This window comes from Struthio camelus, chromosome 3 (assembly GCF_040807025.1).
Source record: "Struthio camelus isolate bStrCam1 chromosome 3, bStrCam1.hap1, whole genome shotgun sequence".
Taxonomy (NCBI): domain Eukaryota; kingdom Metazoa; phylum Chordata; class Aves; order Struthioniformes; family Struthionidae; genus Struthio; species Struthio camelus.
This window is the reverse complement of record NC_090944.1, coordinates 97,562,400-97,588,784: the sequence shown is the minus strand read 5'-3', so window position 1 is coordinate 97,588,784 and position 26,385 is coordinate 97,562,400. Positions and strand designations below refer to the sequence as shown.

Sequence of the window (26,385 nt, the reverse complement as noted above, 5' to 3'; positions counted from 1 at the left end):
AGAAGTGTCCCCAAAACAGGACCTCACATAGACATATATCATGTTCCAAATGCAGAATTTTACATCTGTTAGAACTAAAACTAGAAGTAAAACAAAAAGTTAGTGCTTTTGCCTGAAGCACTAGAGTCTGGGGAGAATACGAGCTGTTAGAAGAGAAAAATAATCCTTTGCACAAGGAAAGTTTCTGTGACAAGCATCGCCGTTCTACAGACCTAATGTTTCCTATGGCCTCCTAAATGAAGCAGGGAAATATATATAGCCCCAGTTTCAACTGAGAACTGGAGATCAACAGTACCATCAAACTATCTACTTCGGTAACACATAAGCAGAACTCAACAATAAAAACAAGGGAGAAGATCCTATTCCAATAGGGGTAGTAACTCTTGTTATTCACCACAGAATTCTTCTATTTACAGAGAAAGTGAAAATTAGTTTTAAGGAATGATCCAAGATGATCAGGGGGAAAAAAAAAAAAAGAAGTAGTTTAGATGCAGTGTATCCATAAAGCATCAGATTTCAGAGTTGTAAATGTACATTTTAGTGCCCTATAGAGGCTACACACGGCACAGAGGAGAGATGTCCCAATCATCTTCTAATAGGATCCATTCATTTCACCTCAAATTTATTTAACTGATATTCTTGTAAAGCCTGACAAAATTGATTCCACGCCTAGAATATGAATTCTGCAAATATGAAGAGGATGTATAGCATTCTCCATATAAAAATCTCAGTTTTGAACACATCTTAAGCATGGAACTGCTGCTTCTCTACCAGAACGTTCCTGAACAGAAAAAGACAGGGTTTGTAATATAAAGAAAAATACTTACTTAATATCCATCTGTCTTTAGTAGCATAGGAATCCTCCTTATACTTATGATCTTGCTGTGCAAACATGTCAGGAGAGGCAATCCTATCAAAAGTATATCTCTTATTGAAAGCACATATTAAACAGGCTGGCCAAAAAGAAATAAAAGTCTTAAACCTCTGAATACTTCTGAAGAGTTATTTAGCTACCTGAGCCTGAAGGAGCATTCTCCACCTCGTCTGATTTCCAACACTACCTCAATCCCATTCTGCAGAACAGTTATGTTTTGCTATTAACTCTTTGCTGTTTATATTTTTTTAAGCCAAACTCTGTTACGCTATTTTTCCTCATCTCCTCCCTGTTGCCTTTAAGTTATCATCATCTAATACAACTTTGCCTTGCGTGTACAATTCATCCTCCTTCTGGCAGGGATCAGATGCTCTCTGCCCCGTATTCCCTGCTCACCCTATTCAAAAGCTTCGAAAGACTCTATGCCATATGGGCTATCTTCTGGATAAGAAAGCTGGTATGACCTGCCAAATACCATCAAAAAAGACGACACCTTCATCAGACTAAGTACCTCATTATCTAGAGGTGCTTCTAATACCTTTGATATGATTTATTTTTGCCATCTTGGACTAAATCTAATTCCTAAAATAAGTCACCAGTATTTTTCAAGAGAGAAGATAGAATCATTTATTTGTGAAAGTTGTTCTTTATGGGAACTTAAATCTATCTACTCTGGCAAGAAATGTAATAATTTAACAGAGGTTCGTGCGATAACTAGATCTATATAGCACTTCTGAGCTAACACATTCACAGATTGTTTTGAGTCTCACTTCACCCCTTTCCTTCTCTCCCCCTCTTTCTACCACCTTAAAGCTCTTCTGAAATCTCTTGAAACTATATTATCTGCTTTCTGTGATGTTTACCTAACTGGCACGGAACATTCAGACACCCTGTTGTTTCATTGCAAGACTCTAAGGTGTGCAATAACACAAGAAGGCCATAGGACAGCCATAGTATAGTTATTTCTAGACTCTTATAACCAATGTCTAGGTTACTGCAGCCAGATACAGGTCTCTAATCAGTAATAAAGTGACCTCTACTGTTCAGATGATTTCCCTCCTTTTCCTCCCTCCTGTACCAATAATTTGGTACTATATCACTCCTATGCTAAAGCATTGTTGGAGAAGTCACCATGCAAAGATAAAAGGAAAAGAAACCCAACAAAGAAATAAAACCAAGAAAAGCATATAGATAAACTGATAAGAATGCTACGTTGTGAAAAAGGAGCTGGTAGTTGATCTTTGATTCAAAGAGTAAGAGAAGGAGAAAACCCTGTCCCGTAGCTTCAACACCTCAGAATCCAGTGACCTTTTTGCTTAACAACAAAATTTCAAGCAAACATTAATTGCTACATAAAATCTGAAAGCTGTGATCTTCTAATACTTCAAAAAATATCATAAAGTATCAGTTAACATATAAAAAGCCACAATAAATGCAATTTGCATTACAAACACTCTTATTTAAATAGTGTTTAGTTAAATAGTGTTTAAACTTTGTTTACAGCCTGTTTGCAAAACACTATTGTCTTTAAATATTTTTCTGTACTACAAAAATGATTCTAATTACTATATTGATTCATGAGAGCAGAATGAGGATAGTACCAACTTGCTGTAATGGGCACAAAAAGATTCAAGTAGGAGGACTCAGTTGAGTTTGGACAAGTCACTTACCTACTTTCAATAGCAATGGTTGATCTGGATGCTTAGACTGCTACGCATTCTCTGTTATTCTGAATATTTGTAGCTCATATCATATTTTTCCTGGAGGACCGTTTAGTCAGCACTTTCAAAAGCGAAGCTTGATTAGATCACTATTAGTGGAATTAGCTTTCCCAGGCCAGAGTCACCCTTTCAATAATAGGCTAAAATAACACCATCTGCCTTGTAAGAATTCTTTGAAAACCTCCCGACAGAGTTAGCGTATTAGTTATATACATTATTAATTATACAGTATTAATACATATATAAACTAGTAACTAAAATAAGAATTTTAGACTGAAAGAACACAAAGACCCATACTTCCAGAGTGCCGTGTTCTTCTCTCCCACTGCTTGTGTCCAGTCACCCTCATATTCTCCAACTTTCAAATTCCTACTTTCTAACAACCAAACTCTCCCTCCTTCTCTCCAAAGTCTCCCCCACATGTTTTTATTTCATATTTTCACCATCCACCAGAAGGAATTGTCTTTAAAAAAAAAAAAAAACTACATTGCAACTAAAAAAAAAAAAACAAAACAAAACCAAAAAACCTGTCTCTCATAGGCCAATCTAAAAGCTTATATTCTTACAAAAAGCTCAGAAATGGAAGGGAAGTATTCATTTCAAGAGTATCAAGGATACATTTCATAAGTTAGATATCCTTCTGTACCTTTGTCTGCTGTAGAAAATATACTATCCTTTCTTGAAAAATAGGTTTTAGACATATCTTTACACAGACTCAAATCCTGACTTTTAAAGGTGGGAGTTTGAAATCCCGTCACATTATTTCACGATAATTCAGTCATCCAAAGCAAGGGCCCTAAACTCCCAGGTTCTTTTCCTTGGGTTGTTTGGACCTTGAAGGCTGAAGCTTGGTTTGTTCTGAGGACAATGCTCTTTTGCAACCCTTAGCCATGAGGACTGATGTTTTGCCTGGATGCTTTTGGACAAGAAAAACAAAATGAGAAGAGCAGGAAAAAAAAAAAGAAAAACACATTAGCTTCGTTCAGAGACCATTCTGTTGATGAGGGTTTGAGGACTGAATATCTGTGATATCCCTTACTGCAGTTCCTGAATTATCCCCACCAATAACATGACTGTATCATGTGAAAGGAATAGAAAGCCAACAGTTGAGAGAGATCATACCTTATAGGAAATGAATTGTTACCAAAGTACTGGAAGACTAGTGAAGACAGGAACAGTAAATTGCAATTTTACTCATGTGTTGGAGACAACACTGGAGACAGAAGATCAAGTCCAAGAAGGAAGAAGGAAAGGGCAGGAAAATGATAAACTCTTAACAATTAACACTTAAAAACTTGTTCTGGTGTTGTTATGCAAAGGCAAAGCCACAATAATGAATGTTGCATTACATATATAACTTGTATAAAAAAAGTCAGGGGCAACTTAAAAAAAGTTTGGACAAAAGTTTGGTATGGGACTTTGAATGAGAGAATGCAGACATCTGAAGGTTTTTATTCCAGTCTGTATAAAAACATATCTTTCAATTCACAGTTTCATAAAAAAAGATGACAAATCAATAGTTAGACTAAAATATACAGGTGATTTTCCAAGTATCTTTTCTATATTGATGAGATATCCAGAAGGTAATTTTTGATAATGATTAAAAAATTCATCCTACTGTGCAAACAGCTGCCATACAGTTCATTGGAATATAGCTCTCTGAACATGACTACATTCAAGATGATTAAAGATTTCTTCTTCTGCTTCTGGAGTGAGCTGAATATTATCTTTGATTGGAGACAATGGGTCTAACTTTTTACAGGAAGGGAGTTTTTCATACTCTCTGCACACAAAAGAAAAAAGAAAATCCAGGAATATTATGACATTTTATGTTTCTAGTCACAGACCTGTAAAACTCATAGGATAAAACAAAACAAAACTCGTCGCCCAACTACCCACTTCTCCATGAATAAGCCTAAAATAAAAGTTTCCATGATGGAGAATTCCAAATCCAATTTCACTACTGCTGAATAACTTTTTGAAAGTTATGTCAATTCTGTTCCACTTATCCTGTGAGCAAAATGATAGCTACTGGCTTTACATCAGAAACACAGCATGTACCATATTCAAGGAAGTGTACAACACCCAGAGTAAAGACACACATCTTTTGAAGAACTGTAGTTTCATGCATATCCTGAGAGCCTTGACAAAAGGACAGAGCAGATTTGCCCAATGTGATTTATTTGCCACCAGTGAATATAACTCTTAAGACATAAGGTTAGTTTAGAAACAGCTTAAAATTGCAGGAGTTTGGGGGGGATGCACACCAGAATACTCAGAGCTAAGTAAGCCCTGGCAATGGGAAAAACTTTTGTGAAACAAATTAAGAACAAAAATCCCCTAAAAACTAATAAGCAGCTACTTTAATCATGTAAAATTAGGTAGGTTCAAGAGTTACAGAATAAAAAATTGGATGGATAAGACGCGGTTGTTGGGCACTAAGTCTTGCTGTTATCAGCAGAGAAAAGGAACGTGGTACCATCTATACTCTGTCCTATATGCCTGTGCTTGGATAAATCAAAATACGCGGGTGGTCTCCATGTCCTAATTTGAGGACAAGAGAGGCATACTCAAGAACTGTCACTTGCTCTTTGAAAGCATTTTTCTCCAGGAAAGCTTTGCTACCAAGTGGTTTTACCTGAGCCCAAATGGAAGTAGTGCAATTTGAAACATATATACTTTTATTTTTAATAAAGAGCAGATCATTTGTCCTTCAAGTTTAAACCTTGAAAAGATTTTCTGAAAACTTCAAGTTAGCCAATTTGTGTGCACAATAGAGAACAATATCATTTTATGATGTGCAAAAAAGGTTTCCCTTAACCCAAGACTTTGGCTAACAAATATTCCATCAATCCACCCTCATTATCTCAAAGCAGAACACATTTAATAATCAGCCACTCTAAAATGCGACAGGAACACATTTAAAAAAAACAAAACCACATACACACACTGTATTTGTTGTTATATAAAAAATCGTCATAATTACTTTTAAACTATGTAAAATTAAATGAACTACTTAAATGTATTTCAGCTGAGAGTATTTCCCAGTTAGAAAAAAAGTAATTAGAAGTAAAGCGTATATTTACCATAAATCATTGCTTGATGACTATATCAAACAGTTAAAAAGTGAAAATGCTTACAAAATTAAAAAAGACTACGTAGACAGATCTTTTAAGCTGTTCTTTCTGTTAAGTTGTGTGCAGGAAACACGTGCAGAGCCTGGTTTTAAAATAGACTCAAGGGTGCTAGTATTCATCAGGTCAGATGGAATAATTCAGTAATTCGTTACTTATCTGAATTATGCACAGATCTGTTTTCAACATAGTGGGGACCTGTGCACAGCCTAACATTTTAGTGGTATAAGATTAAAGTGTTTCTTAGAACAGCAGTAGCAGAAGGAAAGTGGGACATTACGTGAACAGCCTCATTGTTTTCACAGTGTGACTCTTACCACAACACAGAATAAGAAAAAACACAGAACTAAGCTATTAGTAAGAGGCTCCATCTCACAGGAATTAGAAAAAAAGAATTATGTCCTTTCTCTGTGAAGAGCTGAACATTCCTTTTTGTGTCCATCCTAAACCGATACTGAAGAAGTTACTGAAGGAAAGGGGAGAAAGCCCAGCTGTTTTTCACAGGTCAGACAAAGGAGGGAAGAAGCAAGGAGGGAGGGAGGGAGGGAGAAGGGGAGTGGAGTAAATGCTTTAACATAATAAGGGGTTAAAGCAACTCACCTTTTAAACTGGAAATTTTTCCAGAGCTCACTAATGGTGCCTTGCAGTCCCAGCTTATTTTCAGCATCACAGTGATTTCTCTTTTGCACAGGCGATAGTTTCTTGCTTAATCCACTTATTTTAGCTGGTATTAATGGCTTAAGCTTTGTCACAATACGTGACCCTACAGAACTGGATCTATGTAAACCAGGAACCTGCAGGATTTTAATATTACATTATAAACTGGTTAAAGTGACAACTTGCAAGCAACAGAGATGATGCTGCAAAGCTTATAATGAAAACTAAAGTACCTTACATTGTGTTGAGGCAATGCAATCTGATGTCACAACAATGAATATTTATATAACTTTAATCTAAAAAGCTCTTTCTCATACAACCGAATTTTCTATAATGTGTAAGAACTGCCAAACAAGTTTCCATATGTCTCTGCATCCGGAAAAGGCTGCAAAAGCACTTTTCTTTTGGAAAAATTTTTTTCATCTCTTGAATATTTATTTTCTCATTTGTTCAAATGACAGGAGAATAAACCAAACTCTTCAATATTAATTTCCAGAATTTTAAGAGAAGCCACTATGACACAAAGGACTCAATTTTCCACAAAAAATTGAAACAGAGTAGAGAAAGATATCAGTACCATTACCCTAAGGATCACTGGATCTCTAGTTGGACCGTCTTATCACATGGTTTCTCTATCTGAAAGCCAAAGCAGTTGTGACTGGCCAGAACATACCTCTAGAAAGGCAACCAGTCTTAAATTTGAAGACATCAATTAAAGCAAAATACATTGCTTCACTAAACAATTTATTCTAGCTATTAACTATCCCTATGATTAAAAATATGTGCCTTATCTTCAATTCATGTATTGGTTTCAAAGCACTGAACCTGATTGACATTTACAAGCACACACAAGTGTTTTGACACCTCCTAATCCCTGCAAATAGTCTAGCTAAGGTAATTTTTGTATTTCATGCTCTCATCCCTAACCTGAATCTCTTATATCCCTATCATTTTTCTAGGGTCAGTGTCAGACTAACTGGCATCTAGCTGCCCAGATCGCTGTTCTCATCCCTTCCAATACTGACATAACATTATTGATCTTTCTTGCCTTCTCGCATTTCACACATTTCATAGGTTAATGTTACAATAAGCAAGTCAGTAAAGCCTCAGCCACTTGCTCTCAAGAGCTGAGGGTTCAAGCAAGCCTGACCATTTAGAGTTTATCCACAGTAGCTCCTTCACATACTATTTCAATCTTTTCCTATACACAGGACAGAAATAAGATTATCGCTTAAAGGCTGTCTTCTCTTTACTAAAAGAAGAAAAAAAAAAATTTACCTTGCCATAAAGTAATGCATTTATAACATTATCTTAACAACAAAATAAATATACTTTAGTCAAGTCAGCTAGACTTATTTTCCCTACTTGTACATAGCAATAGGTATAATTTCAAACTATCTATTTAATCTCTTCCCATTTGTGCTACGTGTGGGTATAAAATCATAGCACACCAATTCAATGCATGCAGTTCACTCTGGCAAAGAAAATTTTAGTGTTGTCTAAAACTACAAGTTCACAAATGACAAAAGGCCACGAATGGTCTGTTATTCATATTTTCCATGTATTTTCTTCTGATTTTCATATGCTTATAACTTTCTTCAGCTTTCTGGGAAGGAGCCATTTTGAGGCACTGGAACAACATTTTTCTGTTTCAGTCTTCTTCCACTGGATCACAGGAGATTAACAGCTCCCAATGACTAGGTTCTAAGCAATCACTCATTATTTTAGCTTTTGCCTGACCAAAGTGCCAAAATACAATTACTAAAATAGGGTACAATACCTGCAAGAGTAGTAACCTCCTACAGTTAAGTTGCTATAGTTGGTTGACTTCAAGATCCTGTAGAGCTCATCATTTTATAGGCATCCATTAGAGAAATGCATGTATTAGTTTTAATATTAAAATTGATTAGCTAGGCACATGCATTTTGAACTGGAACCACAACAACAGCTGACCACCTCTCCAGGTTTCCTCCCCCAGCTGTTAAGTTTCTGTACAGATTGGCTATGATACTCAAACTACCAAAACTGGAACAACTGGTGTTTTAAGAGATTGACTGCATCTTCCCTAAATCACAAGCTCACTGTTCCCCTCAGTGTCTTTCCCTGTACATACCACCAGCAACAAGGATTTCCCTCATTCCACTAGTAAGTTTTACACTTGCAGTAAGCTTATCCCAAGGAAAGGCCAAGCCAAAAGTGATGCTCCTATCTTTCCCCTCTCAATGTTAGCTACTTGCTTCCCCGTGGCCTCTCTGGCACTAAACTTAGGAGAATTCATGAGTTCAGGTAGGCCAGAGTTCTGATATAGCTGACTTTTTTGCTGTTGTTGCCAAGTTAGTTTTTAGCCAGGTTAGTTCTCTGGTCCAACTTGTTATGATTATCATCACCAGCCCATAAAGGAATCTAAGGGAACGCATGGCCAAAGAAATAAGTGTGGAAAAAAATCTTTCCACTAGTAACTTGCTTTAAACGAACCCTGTTGTCATAATGAATTTTCAGCACATTCTTATATTCTGAAGAGCTCCAAGCATCCTGAAAGTTTGTTTATATAAGATGCTTACATTACCACTATTATTGTGTGTTCCCCTATATTTAGTATATACTTTCACCTAATATACAATTGGGGTGAGAAATTATGCTTTAGGCAAAACATATTAAACAACTTCTTAAAAACAAAGTCAAACAATTCTGAATCCCAGGATGATTTCATTTCACTGACTTTTTGAGGAAAACCACACAAAATGTTATTCTAATGAAAAAGCACAACCTTTGTAAACAGGTAGCAATAGTTCAAGTGTTAAAGAACAAAAATGGAAATTCCAGCTTCTTTACACAAAAGTAAATACAAATAACCACAAGATGTCACTATTGCTCTACAGAACACATGCAGTTCTCCTGTTCTGCAAAGAAAAGCTTGAGATTTTTTAGACTGTTTTAAGAGAAGGAAGCTAATAAGGGTATATGTACAAGGATTAGCTTCTTCCTTTAGATATGATGCTTTTAGCCAGTTCTAATGAAAATGCCTAAAAACTCAGAGGACTCTCAGATGTTAAGGTCTTAGAAGTTTTGTAAGCTAGACAGAGGGATAAAGCTCTTACAAATGTCACAACGACAGGGAACATAACATGAGTACAACCACTCTTACACATCTAAGAAAGCACACAGAAGACAAGCCCTACCAACAGGAAAAGGGATCTAACCAAAAGGTGAGCTCTAAAGCAAAAATGACTGTTCTTCTATGTGGTTCTCTAGTGTCTAACAAGGCTTATAACTAGAGCAACAAAAGACTGGTTAAAGCTTCTCCAAATCTGGAAGTTTAAAGGCTATTTTTCTAGTCAAGAGGAAGTGATTGCAAAACTAGTGGATTCATCCACACCAGCAATGAAATAATACTGTATCTTGTGACTATATCCAAATTAGGAACATGATTATAATCTACATTTAAAAAAAAAAAAAAAAGAAAAAAAGCATTTAGCATGCCTGAGGAAAATTCATAGGTGTTTCTGGCTTTAGCTTAGCCTCTTGATTTACACTGAATGTTCAAAATCCAAAAGCAAGCTGCAACCACATCAGTCATAGGAGGCTAAAGCCCATCTTGGTTCTAATGCAGATGAACAAGAAAGTAATTTTCTCTTACCACATGCATATGTTTGAGATTCTTCCATTAAGTTTAGAATGAACTAGCATACTGAATAAAAAATGACCACTGAAAATAATGTGGGTGTTTTGTTAATAGATCTCACAGTAAAATTAAAGGAATTCTTACCTTGGTCTTTGTGAGCATATTGTTTTTGTCAGTGCGTACAGCAGAAAATACTGGAGAGCTCCAAGTACATGGATTATCAGCCAGTTTTGAACTGGAGTCAGATTCCTTCATAAAGGGAAAAAAAGTTGGTTGGTTTTAAAACAGTTCATACAATGTATATTTTTATATCTTTATATTTATAGTGTATTTCTATAAACTTATCCAAAAGCATGAGCTTGTTTTCAGCAAGCAACACTATGCTGATATATATATTTTTTCTAAAAGATTTCCTTAGAAAGTAACAGAAGCCTAGAACAGAAGTTAGCCTACCAGTTTTGAAGTCATCCATTGCACTGACAGCAGTGGAAAGACTGAGAACAAACTAAAAACAAGGAACACATCTGACTTCAAGTTAGTAAGTCAACCCACGCTATACAGCTGTATTAAAAGTATAGCCAACTTTTGTTAGAAGCCGTATTATCTGCAGGGCATCATTTTAAAAAGGATACTTTGATGCCTTGTTTATTAAATGGTGACAAGTGAAAGCAAAAGCTGAAACAATGTCGTTTGCTTACTTCTGCAGGTGAATTGTTAGACGCTTGTGACATTTTTGAGGACTCCAAACTGCTTTCTGATAGCTTACAAGACATCTGAGACTGTGAGGAACATTCCAGTTCTGTTAAGGGAGAGGATTCCTCCTCTGAATCACCACACAGTGCCCCACTCTCCGTTTGCAACTTATTGATCTCATTTTCCTGGGATGCCATGTAGCTGCTTTTCTGTTGGTGAAGCTGCTGTGACAACACAGCGTGAGATGGACCAGGATTTCCCAAACTATTTTCAAGGCTACTAAACCATTGGAAGCAGCTTTTCTGTGTTTCTCCAGGAAGTGAGGAGGTAGTCCTTGTAGGTTTTTCAGTTTCTGAAAACTGAGAAACGTTTTCCACTGCATGTTTTATTTCCTGTTTCTGGAAATCCCTCTCCACATCTCCAGTTAGCAGGCTGTCATTTGTCTTTGCTCTAAAATCCAGCATATCTGTAGCACTGCAGAAAAACCTTAAAAAAAAAAAAGTACAATGTAGATGAAGGCAAGGGAGAAGAAAGTTACTGCAAACTAGTATTTCATTTCCAAAATCCAGTAGTAGTTCTGTACCCATCAGTTTGATTTTTGAACTGTGTTTATAGATACAGATCATGTTGACAACGGGCAAGTCACTAAGGCCTTAGTCCTCTGGAACCTCATGTAGGCATTTAAAATTCTACAGTAAAACCATTTTATGTTTCAATAGGAAAAAACACCTGTAAACACATCAGCCATTGACTGAAAACACTAACAAGTTCTTCATCTGGAAAACAGAAGCATCTAGGAAGCCTACAAAGTTTAAGGGTATATTCATTAATTATGAAAAAGCCAAATTGCAATGAAATACATCAGTGCTTCTTTTCAAGGAAGCTAGACTCTGTCCAGCTCTCTCCACATTATAGCAGCAGCCCCTAGGAGTAATTACTAGTCAGAGCTCTTTATGAAACTGCACACTGCTTTGCAGAAAAAGCAATCACCACTGACAACTCTTAAAAGTTTTGATGCAACATAACAAAACTCTCACCTTTAGCTCAGGAAGGTGCGAGTGAAACAATATCAATATTAAAGACTTCCCCGTAAAATGACAACTCTCAAAAAATTATAATATTCAGGTTATTTATGATAAAAGTAACCAACAGAAGACATAAGTTTAATAACCCTTTGTAGAACAAATGTAACTAGCTGTGGCCGAATGCCACAAAAAAGCCTTGCTTAGGTAGTCTTGGTAAGTCCAACATCCTGCTTTCCAAAGGGCTGATGCGAACCTCAAGAGCAGAAGTTGAATGGGTTGGGATAAGGAAGAGAAAATAGGTAGGTGGCATACCCTACGATCAAGGCCTGGCTTTAACTGAAACAAGCAAAACCTGCCAAAGTCAGTCAACACATGAGTAACTGTTGCATTTTCACAAATATGGTAACTTCTTACGCACTGACACAAAACAGAGTCTTTTTAGAGATTTCACATGATCTCCTCCTGGAGGAGAAGCATCAATTCCTAATTAATTTTGATATCCATATACTGAACTGTAAAAAGGAAGACCAAAGAAGAAAAATTCTGTCTCATAGTCCTCATTTTGCATAGTCCTCATTTTGCATTTTTTATTTTTTAAAAAAATATATATAAAAAATTGGCATTAACTATACGCATCAAATTAGGCTTGCTTTCTACTTTTCACACTTTAGATTAGACTACACACGCATTAATACAGTTGCGTAATAATGCCTAAAATAAAACACTGAAAATGAGAAAAATGCTATTTCAGCAATCATGATATTTAATAGTATTTTGGTACTTACAAGCACGCGTGATGCAAACATACCTGCTTCTTGTTCCTGGAACAACTACAGCATCTCTCTCTTTGTTTTTCCTTTGCAGAAAGGAAGCAAATTTATTTCTAACTCTAGAAAGGGAGTTAGAGCTTTCCTTACTGACAGAATTCCCTGAAGAATCAATGCTTTGTATTGCAGAGAGAATCTTTTGTGGTTCACCATCTTCACCACTCTCCTTCTTGGCTTTTTTGGCTTTTGAAAGTGAATATTGGTTCATCAAGTCTCCGTCCGAGAGTTCTTCTAAATCTAAAGAGAATTTAAATATCATCGTAGAAGTATCACTGTACTGTGCTCTAGAATTACTTACTAGTTATGGGACAACTGAGTATTTCATACTTACTCTCACAGGCTTAAAAATATTAGTAAGATCTGGTAGGGACATTCTAGATATTACAGCTCAGAAGCCTTCAATACAGTTCTTTTCTAGTCTATAGCCTTAAAGTAACTTTCTATGAAGAGTTGGTTGGAGTGAAGACATAACAGCTGAGATTTAAAAAGATGAAAAAAGAAGTGCAGAATCACGTCAACACTTTGAAAGTAAACAGATTTGAAGCAAAGGAAAGAGGTAATTAGTAAATTAAATACAAATTTTGATAAATCAAGGATTATGAAGATACCAAGAATAACAAAGGCAAAAAGGGAAACCTAGTAGCATAATCGGAAAGAGAGAGAAGCAGAGGAAGAAAAAATACTTAACATCTCAGGTAAAGCACAATGAGAACAAAGAAGCGCCCCTTACATTAGACGCCCATGGGTTACTTCAGCACATATAATTTGGATCATGTAGAAGACACAAGTTAGCACAGATCTAACAGGTCACAAGAAAGTCAGAGTGAGGGGTACCCAGCAAAGGAAACAGGCTGCAGAAGAATACAGAAAGTGTTCTTGAAAACTTCTTTATCTGCCTATCCTTTATAGAATGAGACTTGGACTATTTTCAGTTCCTCATAAGCCATTATAAAATAGAAATTAAACCCCCAAAATATGTAAACATAGAACAAATTGTACTGAAAAAAAGACAACAGTGACAATTGAAAAGGATAAGCTTTTGTAACAATAAAAGAAAGCAAGCAATTAAGTGTTGCTCAAAGTTTAACGCCAAACATTAAAGCCTATGTAACGGTTTATAATGTTGTGGCTCTGCAGTCTTGCAGCTTGTTGAAAACAGAACACAGACACTCAGAGTTAAAGTAGAGTTAAGCCTCTAAAAACCTCATTTTATCAAGTTGCTTTCCCACAACCCTATTCTGCATTAGTTTTTCTTTAAACAAACGTACCACTTCTTGGCCTCTTTGCTAAGAGCTCTTTGCCTGGAAGTTTCAGCCCTTTGATACTAATTATCTTCTCAATGCCTCTGGTTGTGGCTTTCTCTGGCAAATGCATTGTATGTGGAAGAGTATCTGTATTAGGGCTCAATCTGTAGTCTGTGCTCCAAATGCTATTTATGTGGTTAGCAGCTCTATCATTCCAGCCACGACTTCTCTGCTGCATAAACTACATGAAAAATAAAAGTAAGACATCAGTTGAGTAATTTTGCCTTCTACATAGTCTCCCAGTTTACCATATAAGGTGCACACCAAGTGCTGATATGGCTACTCCACATAAACATTTTCTTCTTGCTCCCACATTTCTCATGCTTTTTCTTCTGTTCTGCTACCAGTGTCAAACACTGCCAAAGTGTTTTACTTTTCCTATTGCTGTCTATACTTAACTTTCACAAATGCACCATTAAAACAAAAAAGAAAAGCAACTAACAAAACCAGGTAAAAACCTGAAGATTTAATTCCACAAATGCCCAGTCTAGGCAGCTCACCTGATACACTTGTAAGAGATTATTTTCTCATCTTTGGCCTGTAGTAAGTATCAGGATTATTCTGATCACTACCAAATCATTGATTTCTCTTCATCACTCACATGTAAAGAGCCTTTCCTTGGGGCTCAAGGACCACTTAAGTCAGAATGTTTAACTGCCTACAATTTTCAGACACTGCAGAGAATTTAAAGCAAAGTGAAAAGCTACAGGAACCAGGATTCAAATGCTACTATGCTTAGTCTTGCTCTACTGTCAAAATGAACATAGCAATCCAAGGACCAACATCCATTATTTCACTAACAGGGAAAACACAGAACCATAGTTAGGTAAGCAATTAAACAGCAGGTATTATCAAAATTCTGATAGCTCATAAAACAATGGATCCTAAAAGTACACCCTTGTATTTATATCTTTCGGCACCTTTTAACTGACATTAATAAAAAAAGCTTTATTGGTTATACCTGTTAAAAATTTAAATTTCAGTTTTCAAGTGCCACAGGGACAATTCACTTCATGTGAGAATGTTTTCCTGCACAGGAGCTTGCAAAACTGGCAAAATGAAACATCTGGTGCTCTCTTCAGGGAATGAGGGAACCATAAAGTCACAATTTTTTTTTTTTTAAAAAAGTTTTGATTACTACTTAGAGAGTCTTAAAGATGTTGCAAAAATTGGTTGGCTAGGTGTCACTTACAGTTCAGGATATAAGCAGTACTGAAGTTCTGATCCTTTACTCATGGTCAGAAGAAAAAAAAAAAAAAGAAGAAAAGAGAGAGACAGTTTTACCTCGGGTCGCTCTCTGACTCTTACTTCTTTATATTTATTTGTGGGAATACACAATTTCTGTAGTAGCAGAATAGCTTTCACTACCAAGTTAGTTGTGGATAACAGGCAGCTATGTTTTCCCATAAGTGTTTAGGCACATGTCAACATCCTACTGTATTATATTAGAACAAAGGCATTACCTGGGCAGTGTCAGGGTTATAATTATCAATTCGTTCCATGGTGTCGATATTAATGTTACCGATAGCCATTTGAAAAGCAGTAACATCACCAAAATGTCTGTCCCCATCATAGTAAAGAAACATAACTTTCATGCTACAGTTCTTGCAATTTAGTCTAAAATTGCTGTTTCCCATTTTTGTGTTAAAAGACATAGCTAGAATATTAACCAAAAGGAAAATAAAGATATATACTACTACTCGTGCCTCAATCTGATGCAATATGAATTATACTAGATCTGCAGGGTTTGGCAAACCACAAAATTCAGAAGGAAAACCTTCAGTGATGAGCAGGAAAATTTACCTTTTCTCCTTCTTAATTTGCAAAAATGAGATAGTGTGATAGCTTAAAGAATATACAGAGAGTAGTAATTATTTCAATAGTCCTCTCCCTTTCTTCATTTTCCTAATCTTCCATGCTGAAATTAGGCTACACAAATGTGGAGCAATGGTGCTTGTTTTATTTGAAAAAAAATTCTGATAAAACAGGGAATGCTTAGATTAGGCAATGAGCTGAGCACTAACTGTAAGAATTAAACCGGCTGAGATTATGGCACTTATAACATAGACACAGATTTAGAAGAGTTATAAAACAGCTCAACAGTTTAAATGGAACCTATATTTGAGGAATTGTTTTCTAAAAAAATTAAGAAAAGTTATTTCTGCTGAAGTGATAGGGTTTTTTTTTATTACTTTGTTCCCCTTGCTTTTCTTAAAAAGAATTAAATCAGAGGAAAAGACTTTCTAGATTGCACAAAAGCCAGGCTTTAACCAGAGATGCATACAATAGGAAAAAAAAAAAGATAAAATCCACAACTGCTCACCCATATTTTTCCCCATTATTTTAATACAGAAAGGATACCGTCCTGCATAGATTAGCGTTTCTGGATCAATATCATCACCATAGGCATTCAGAGGAACTAGTTTTCTCTTGACTGGATCAAAAACTAACTGATAAAGGAACGTATTATTGGCTCGTGTAAAACCTTCTATGTATTCTTCTGATACTGTTATATTCATCTTTAAATACTGACCCATCTTCTTAATAACCTGTCAAAAAAAAAAAAAGCTTAATTTTTGCATTTAAACCGATAAGAATTCCATGCCTGTCTTCAGAAGCATTACTCCAAAATCTTCAGTCTTAATTACACAAAATTTTGTTTTTAGTAGAATATATGGAAGAGTGAAGAGAAGAAACACACAACAACCTTCACAGAAAGCAACATAAAATAAGTTTACCCTTTTGTTTAATTTAATGACAAAAAAGATTATTAAAAATGTAGAATGTGTGTCCTGTCAGAAAAAAGCAGCCTAGGTTTAGGGGGGGGGGGTAGTCCTGTACGTTGTTTTTCCCCACCTTCAAATTGTTTAAAATTACCTAAGTGCTTCAGTTCAGCTTTTCAAAAGGTATTCTTGTCCAACAGGTAAACACAAAATCTGAACAGAGATGCTCTTTATTTCTATTAAGATATATTTACTGGAACTAAGGTATATGAAGTCCTATCCTTTTTATTAGCAGAACACGTATGTAACAAAGGTGTTTTTAAGGTAGGAAAATACTGAAATAACCAGAAACATTTTTGATTACTTGTCATAAAAAGAACACAGATTTATCCAGCAGCTCCTACCATGTATTTTTCCTAAGCCACTTTTAAAAGTGTTTCCTTATCATTCATAAATTGCCTAATACATTTTTCACAGAAGACATATCATACTATTTAGAGGATTAAGTCTGTTAAACTGATGAAGGCCACAATCGGTCCTCGTCCTGAAATAAAACATCAGTTGTATTTCGGCAATATGTCCTACCTCCAAATCAATTTACTCCTCTCAGTAAGAAATAGGAATTCTGACTGGCACTGTTGGACTACTTTGTACCTTTTGACTCACTTATGACTTTGCAATACTTACAGCAATGATTAATCATATGACAAGTTACTGTGATAAGCTTTTCAAATGATGAAATCTTGAAATTTTGCTCAAAAAAAAGAGTTAACTAAAAAAATATGATTAGAATGGAAAAAGTTAAGTTCCCTTTTCACTTTCATGAAAGCTAACTGAACTAATTGAATAGACCCTTGAAGGATTAGTTGACTTGTTTATTTAAACTTATTTTGATCTATTTCATTAAGTATATAATAACTTCAACACATGAATAAGTTTAGCTCAGCATCTTTCTCAAGCACAGTAAAACACTTCTTAACTTTCTCCATTCTGAGGAGATGCTTAAGAACTGCTCAGATGTTTTCGACTAAGTGTTAATCTCAGATAGATGAGTAGATAGATGTTCCTAAAAAGTCAATACACTAGACTGAATGAAGATTACCTTTATAATATCTGGATTGTTAGCTAACTTTAATAACTTGCATGCTTTAGCTAACCCAATTCCATGAATTGATGGGAGGTAGTCACAACCAGAGAGAATGCACATGTAGCGGAATTTCTCTTCTGTAAAGACATTTCCAAGCTGCTTGCAGTTTCCTAGTCGAGCTTGATCAATCTCTAGTCCATTACCAAACTTGTCAATTTTCAGAAATACCTGGATATGAAAAGGAAGTGAAAACAATAATATTCACCCACATTATAAACTCATTTCTTCTTTTATACGTTAGTTTGTTGTACTTTGCAGAGGTAACAGAGGCTAAGTGTCACTCTTATTTTCCCAGTTTTCCCTATTTATTGTAGAAGAATAAGTCCATACATCAGACTTTTAGCAGCTTTGAAATCTGCTTTTAAGATATCAATGGGAGGTAAGAGATATTTCTATTTTCTTCCATACCTTTTTACATCCAAAAGCTAAAAGATCAGAATCTTCTGTGATTATGGCTTGAACCATGCCAGTCTTATTAAGATAAGCCAACTGAGCATCAGCTTCATAAGGAGCAACAATACAATCAACTCCTTGGGTTCGTGCAGCCTGTACATAAATAAGAAGCATAGGAAAATTTTTTTAAGTGATTATCTTAAGACATCTAAGGGGGAAAAAAAAAACCCTACCTCAAAAAACTTAAACTGAAGCCCTGCTCTTTTTACCACAAAATTCTCAATGAAGTTAATCAGGCTCCCCTTAACTTCATATTCACAGCTCAAAACTTTGTAGTAGTTTAGATCTATACAGATGTGCTTACAAAAACACCTTTCCTATGTTAGTCAGTAAGATTATGGTCACTGCATCTGATTACAACCGCCAGCTTCAAACTCATGTCAGTCATATGCTGGACAAAGAAAATGACACTAGAGCAAATGTAATTCTGTTTTGATAGAGACCTTATGTCTGCAGCAGAAGGGTAGGGAAAAGTGACTGGAGAGATTTTAAAGCAATCAATTTTTCTATAGTCCATTCTCAGGAACAATCTCATGGATGGTGGGGGGGGGGGGGGGGGGGGGGAAGGAAACAGGAAAACCCAGAAAGGTACTGTTTATTCTTCATGTGGCAAAAGTAAAACTCCAAATGATATCAAAATCAGTTTATGGCTTTAGTTGACAAATGACTGTCATTTACACAACTAGGCATAAAAAAAATCTGAAGAAAAGTTAAATTCTGTGCATATGCTTAACATAATTCATGGTATGCAATACAATTATAAGCTAAGCAAGTGGAAAAAAATATTGCTTTTTTGAAGGCACAAAGGAAGGAATGCTACTTACTGTAGTTTTTTTTTTTTTAAAACTGTTGATCTGAACAACATTAGCAACTTACTTTAATAACTTCATGAGCCATAACATGGGTTACATTTACACTGCGCCCAAAACACTCCCTAGCTTCTGACAGTTTTCCCTCCCGAAGTAACTGTTTCCCTTTCAGGAGACTGGCTTGACGCTTCCTGCAAGATAAACAAAAATATTCTACCTCAGATTATTTTTCACTTAAAAGAAGAGGTTCTAGAAAGGACTAAGACAGATTGGCAGGAAAAAAGAAAAAATTGTTTCACCAGTGAATACTTCCCAAACCTATTTTACTGCCTAATGTTTCAAACATAGGAATACTAAAAGTCATTGTGTCCCAAAGGATGCTTAAACTGACATGTTGAGATAGATAATGAGAAAAGAGTGGCAATTCAGGAACTGAGATCAGCAATGACAGTGAAGAGAGTTATATTCTCAGGATGCAGGAAAAGAGATTTAAATGAATTTGGGAGTATCTGACACCAGATCTTTATTGGTTTGAAGGTGAGAAGGCATTATTTGCCTCATTTCAAACACCAGAAATTGTTTGTTTGCTGCAGGCTGAAGGAGGCATAAGTCCCATGATAATTATAAATAAAAACACTTTGATGAAAAAGTTATCATAGCTTCATGAGATGCCCCATTATAAAGGGAACTGAATCCAAATCTCAGGGAAATGGTCGTGTTAATTTTAAATAAAATTATATTTGGAAGGAATACCTTTTGTGCCCAGAAAGATCATGAGGACATGTCAACTGAAAACCTTTAACTCTACACAATACAGGAACTAATGCTCAGAGGTTTACTTCCTTCCTCTATAAAGGGAGCTTTTAGTTATGAAGTGCTGTTCTATTTTTGGAATAAAACCTCTAAGAACAGGTTTGTATGATTTAACTGTAAATTAAATGAAATAGCAGTACATTGTAAGAAAGTTTATCAAAGATTACCACCTAACTGAAGTTTCAAGTTTTCAACATTTTGAAATTGAGTTGAGGTGTTAAACACTGCTTTGTTTGCAAATTAATACACTTCAGTACTTACTCTCTCCGAGCCTTTTCCACTTCCTTTTTAGAAGGTAGGGTGCATCCATCAAACACCAAAATTGGTTTAATTCCAAATGACAGGAGCATATCAACAAGTTTCATGCAGAAAGCTACGTAACTGTATCAGCAACAACAAGAAGTAAGAAGTGTTTTAGCAATAAGGTTTATTTTTCAAGTCTGTTACATATTTCCTATTTTGCAGGAAAGGACAAATGCAACTGCAGGATAACTATTGTTCAAGGATGTTAATGGGCCTTATTATGTGGTGCTGGCCCCAGCACCACAAAAAGAATTAAAAAAAAAAAAAATCATTCAGATGTTCTTAAGAAGGAAATGCTTCATTTCCCAACTCAGATTCTGGACAGACTACTCTTTTCTTCTACATAAGATGAAGTAAGAACTCGAGTAGAATTCAATTTGACTTTGCGATGTAATTTAGGATTCAAAGTTTCTCACGATTGTTGATGTTTCTCCTGGCAGTCAATTTCTGTCTTGCCTGAAACGTACCCTATTCACAGAACTCTGAGGAATCCCAGTTAAAGGCAGAGCTCTATGAAACTCTGCAACTGTTCATATCAATAGAAACAGGAATGAAAGGACTGTATTGGTTTGCAAACCAATTCTTTATTGCCTCCAACGAAAGATTTAATCAAAATCTCCTATAAATGAAGCTTAGAGCAGACTATAAACAGTGTTGCTTTACTCTGAAGGAAAAGAGGCAAAAGCTTCATTTTCATTGAAAACAGTTTTCAACCTTAAACAAGAGTTCATATCAGTTTTTCAGAGACAGGGCAAGAACTTACACAAGCCTTACCTAAGCTCCAGAGCTGGAAATGAAATATGACCACAATTTTTGATCATCTCCTTCCTGATATAACAATATTGCTAAGTGAAATTGTAGGTTGCATTAGAAAAACTACTCTTACTAAAAATATCATACACTAAGCAAAGAAAAAAAAAAATCTGTGCAGGACACCTTTTCCCCAGCACCATGTATCAGAAGTCCTCGGTATCATTATACACTTCTGTTGCAGAGCAGTATTCACAGGCTACCATTTGCTAAAATCAGTTGCTGAAAATAAAACATTTGGGGGATAAGAATTTCATCTATGAAATCTCATCAGAGTTATTAGATTATTTCTGGGATAGTGACACGCTGGAAAAAAATCTAGCACACCAAACCACCAGTGGATTAACAGAAAATATTTTAAGAGTAGACTTTTTCCAGTATTTACTTTAACATTTACTTCACATAGTTGACAACTTATTTCTGTAGAGCCAGTATTTCCATTTCCAAATGGCACAACAACTGGGAAGGTGAATTCAGAGGTAACAGTTAACACGTGAAACTGCTTTAACTTAGCTTGAGGTTTCTTGAGCCAAAAACTAACAAAACTTTAACTGGTAAGAGGGCTAAGACTGAAACATTAACGAAGACTTACAGATCTGTTGGCTCTCCTCTGGCTAGTTTTTCAGCACAGGCATAAGCTCCTTTGTGCAGCCAACAGTAGGTATCCACAGCTACTGTCTGTCCTTTGTACTTCTTCACGTGGGTAGGTTCAGCAGCCTCCTTGATAAATTGAAGCAGGCCCTGAATTCCCATGATGTTGCTTAAACTGGAGTCCGGAAAAAGAGAAGCATTAACACAACATTAAACCTCAGTCTTTGCACAGGGGAAATCAGCTCAGGTTGCAGAGAAGTTTCTTGGCCCAGCCAGGGAAAGAGAGGCTCCTGCGAACCGCACCAGGCACTCTGTGCGCCCAAGACCAGGGCCCGGGCTCCTTTCCGACACCCGACGAGACGCAAGACCTGCCAGCCACGGTGCGTGCAGCTTGAGGGGACGCGGCTCCCGCCTGCCGCTGCCAGGGCGCCCGGCGCCCCACGCACCCGCCGCCGCCGCTACCGGCCGAGGGGCGCCAGGCCCCGCCACGCTCCCGCCGGACGGCACCGGAGGTGGGGGCGGGGCGGGGGGGCAGGGGCGCTGCCCCAGCCGCGCTGCCCCCGGCGCGCTCTGGGGCTGCCCCGGCCGAGGGGCCACGACGGGGATGCACCTGCGAGGGGCGCGGGGCCCTAGGGCAGCGCTGCCGGCTCCGGGCCGCTGCCCCCATGGGCCCACATCCCCTCCCCCGCCTCCCCGGCCGGCCGAGCCGGGGGTGGGGGGGGGATGGGGGGGGTCACCAACCGCTGCAGAGCCCCGCGCGCACGCCAGTACCTCGTTGCGGGGGGAGGGGAAGCCCCAGCACCGGCCCCCGCCCACTCCGCTCCGCTCGACCGCGGCGCGCGGCAGCCGCTCGGCGCTTTCAAGCAGCGCGCGCTTCGGGCTCTGGCCCCGCCCCCCGAGGCGGACTACGAGTCCCAGCATGCTCCGCGGGGCGTGCCGCTAGGGCGCCGCGGGGAGGAGAGGCGCGAGCCGTTAACGGCGTCGGAAGGAGCTGTCGCGCGGAGGGGGCTTCGCCTGGGCTGCCGGGGGTCGCGACGACGGCGGTGACGGCGGAAGAGCATGCTGCGGCTTCAGCGCCTGGGACACGCCCGGCCATGGCGCGTTTGGCTCCTTTAAACTGACGCAGAAATCCGGGATCTCTTCCGTGGCGGGGACCGGAAGTCTTCCGGGAGCTTCTCTTTCGTTTAAAACGGAGCTGGAAGGATAAGGAAGGGTTTAAGGACAGAGCGTAAGACAGGCGCTCTGAGGAAAAATGACATTAAAAGGTAAACCACTGAATGTACTACTAGCAAGGGAAGTGCAGCTAATTCTAGCCTCTGCACAGGTACTAAAATATATTTAAGGTACTAAAATATATTCAGTGCTGTAGCATTCAGTCAATACGTGTCATGTGCTAAATTCAGTCTTGCAGTCTTTCAGCAAAATAAAGAAAAATTTTAAAATACTGTGCCTTACCCTGGGGCTAACGTGCCTTTTTGAAAGTTTTCTGTTGGCAGTACTTCCTAATGCAAATTCTCTATAACCGCTAAGTTGCTAGTGGAGAAAATCATGGTCAACATCCCGGAAAGATTGTGTCATTATTGTATTTAGCATTTATTTTCAGTTCTTTCTTTTTATCCTTGCTGTCTGGTCACATCAGTACCCAGATATATAGAAAAGCTTTTCTGGTAGTTGTGAACTAAAAAAAATACAGAAGAACCATGATAGGAGTGCGAATATGTTTGTGTTTGCTGCTTTTTACAATACTTATATGTAAAGAGGCTAAACACTAGTAAGTAAAAGTTCTGGAGATCTAAGTACAGGTATGAACAGGGAACTTCAAATCACTGTCAGTTCTGTACTGTTGTTAGTAAGAGATGATAGTCATATGGAATGATCCTTTTCTGAAATTATTCCTCATTGTGATTACTCCAGAGAGTTGATCAGTCAATTACAGCAAAGTATCCACACATGCTGTTGAAGGTAGAGACACATGACACTGAACATGAAAATTATAAATGTTAAAATATACTGGAATCAAAAAGTGTCACAGAATTTTAGCAGAACACAACAAAGCATTTAGTTCTGCAGCTCACCCAGTGAATGAGGACAGGGAGAGCGGAAATAGGTCACTGACTGCAAAGGAAGAGGTGAGGAACAGATGTTGTAGTAGTGAAACCCTGGGGCTAGTGTAAGTATTGGTGCCCAAAGCTAGAATTCTAAATCTGTATTTATATGCTTCTGTAATTGCTTTCATTAAAAAAGCCCTGGACATCTGTATGACATACTGAAATTTGAAGTGGTGCACAAAGGATTTTTAAAAAATAGTCAATCTGCACAAAACAGGTATACAAGTAACATGTTTATTGCACAGATCTAGCTACTCTTTTGAGGCATGTCATGAATAGGATCAAGTTGCAACCTAACTATCTCCTACTAGCGAGCTGCCTATTTGACACATAAAACACAGTAAACTGTAGTTTGGTAGCCAACTGCATGCACCACAGGCTAGAACAAAAAGGGACTTATTACAGTGCCAACCTTAATTTCTTGCTACTGGTAACAAATGTCCTGGAACCTAGAAGAGCCTCAGATTGATCTTAGTCCTGATTTTTCTTATGCACAAGATATGTCTTCATATCTTTGCTAACAAGAAACCTGGTAAAGAATGGGGAGAGATATAGAAAGAAAACAAAGAGACCATGTGTGCAATACTGAATTATGCAAAATTTCTCTCTTCTCCTACAAAAACCTGCATGGGTATTTTCTTTGTTGAGCTAGTATTCAGGTAAGACTGGAGGCTACTGGTGTGTATGCATGTTTCCAGCTGCGAATATTGAGCTCATTGGACCAGAGGTCTTGCCAGGACTCCAGAATGGAAATTATCACTGCACTGGAATAAATAATTTATTTATTTATTTTCTGAAATAATAATTTAAAAAAGCATTGACTGCTTTATTCAGCTGCTGTTAGTAGAGGTCTGCAAAGCTGGTGCTTGAATCCTGACTAGGGACACGTGTATATTTTAAAAGAAATTGAGAAACCGTGAGACTGTCTTGGAATGGAGGAAAAAGTGATAGGGATGCAGAAGGATCTAACAATACTTTACCTGAAATTTCACATAGTTTGAATTTTCGGTCCATATGTGATTAGAAACCGGAAATCAATCATTTCTATGTATAAGACTTCCCATTCCTAAGCAACGTGAAAATCAGCTGGTTGCATAGTCATCCTTGTTTTTATCCATATGGTAGATGTCCATCCAGACCTCATGAAATAGCATTTAATTCACCTTAGAGTACCTTGAAGAGCATTCTCGTTTTTTTCCTCTGTTTCCCACCACAAGTAGGAACTATCAGGGTGGCTTATCCTTAAGTGATGGGTCTGACGTGTCCTAGTAAGATCCTGCTGTTACTCCAATAGAGCCCAGCCTGCTGTGGAAATGAAGAAAACAGGAATAATCACTAGCATTGGGCTGGCCAGAGCACGCTTACATTTCCCACATCAGGACCCATGCCAGTCATATTAACCACAACACAAGCCATCCTGAGATCCTAGTACTGCGCTTCTGCTGCAAAGATTTTAAGGTAGAACTGAGAAATGGGATGTCTGCAGTAAAATGATCAACAATCGACTAGAGGTTTGAGTTTGAAAAATGTAATAAAGTTTCTTTTTCTTGCTAGTTAACATAAAGGTATACTTGCTTAAATTAAAATAAAATTTACAGTGAAAAATATATCTAGGCTGATATCTACCAGATAACAGTTTGTTTTATGGTTTGCCAGTTTGAAGTCTGTGTAGCTCTTCCAGTATTTTGATTTTGTTACATGGATGACTCAGTCAGCAGGGCAGAAAAGCAATGTTTCCAGACAGTGGACAACAAAGACTTAAATTCAATACAGTTTGAAAAGAGTACATGTGAATTAGTAACTTCTTAAGAAAAGCGTGTGTGCATTGAGAAATGCATAGAAATAATTTAGTGAGGGTGACAGCATAAGATGTTTTAAAGCTGAAAATGTTGATTAAATTCCTCTTTACTGATCTTTTTCACTCCATGATACTGTCTATATTTGGCATGCTCCAGAAGTTTTAAATTCAAATTGCAATTACAATTCCATTTGAATTATGATCACTTTTCTTAAAAAACGTGTTCTTCCATCAATTCTGACATTTCTCTTTCCCTCAAACTGTTCTGTTCGTGGTGAAAACAATAACCAGGGTAGACAATATAATATATCAATATCATTTAAAATGTAATGTACAATTCAATTACATCCACTTTTGACCATTTTGTGTAGATTACATTAAAAACAGTTGTACGGTGAACCTCAGACTGAGAAGCACTGCAGCCAAGGAACTTTAATGAAAGAAAGCCAGAATCGCATAATTCTTGCCCAGCTCAGATTTTCCTCTTCAATCCCTTATTCTAGAAGGGTGGATATCCTGGAATTGAAGATGTGCCATGATTTATGTTCAATCTTTGAAAACTCTAAGTAGATTTTACAGTAGATTTGTGGGGCACCTGAGGCGACCACAATCACCCACACTGACCTCTGTGTCTTAGGTCCTCTACAAATGAGTCAAGTGAAGAAATTCTGTTAAGCTCACATTTTTACGTTTTTCTCACATAAACACATCTCGAGGAGTATAATATATTTGTGATATCCATTAACATTCAGTTTGTAACAAGTGGCTTTAATCAAATTATCTGTGACAGCTTTCATTACATTTCATAATTTCTGTGAAATATCAAGTTACATACAAGGAGTTAAAGGATTTGTTTGTTTTAGAGTTATCTGGACGAATACAGGCTAAAGATACTGCTCTTTAAGCTCAACTATGTCTCCTAGAAGGAAGTAGTAACACTGTAATACTTTAGTGAGTTATTTAAAGAATAGTA

General features: G+C 37.3%; 1 protein-coding gene across 1 annotated transcript; it reads right to left on the bottom strand.

Annotated features, from left to right (window-relative positions):
• Window positions 1-3,762: 3,762 nt before the first annotated feature.
• Window positions 3,763-22,592, bottom strand: EXO1 (exonuclease 1). The gene is made up of 14 exons (XM_068939280.1): window positions 22,278-22,592; window positions 21,508-21,681; window positions 20,064-20,183; window positions 19,057-19,180; window positions 18,136-18,273; window positions 17,683-17,895; window positions 16,219-16,406; window positions 15,321-15,417; window positions 13,822-14,038; window positions 12,535-12,790; window positions 10,707-11,187; window positions 10,153-10,257; window positions 6,330-6,523; window positions 3,763-4,378 (listed from the first exon to the last, which is right to left on the bottom strand). The coding sequence occupies exons 2-14, from the start codon at window positions 21,666-21,668 to the stop codon at window positions 4,237-4,239; spliced, it is 2,436 nt and encodes an 811-aa protein (XP_068795381.1). The 5' UTR covers window positions 21,669-21,681; window positions 22,278-22,592; the 3' UTR covers window positions 3,763-4,236.
• Window positions 22,593-26,385: the final 3,793 nt, after the last annotated feature.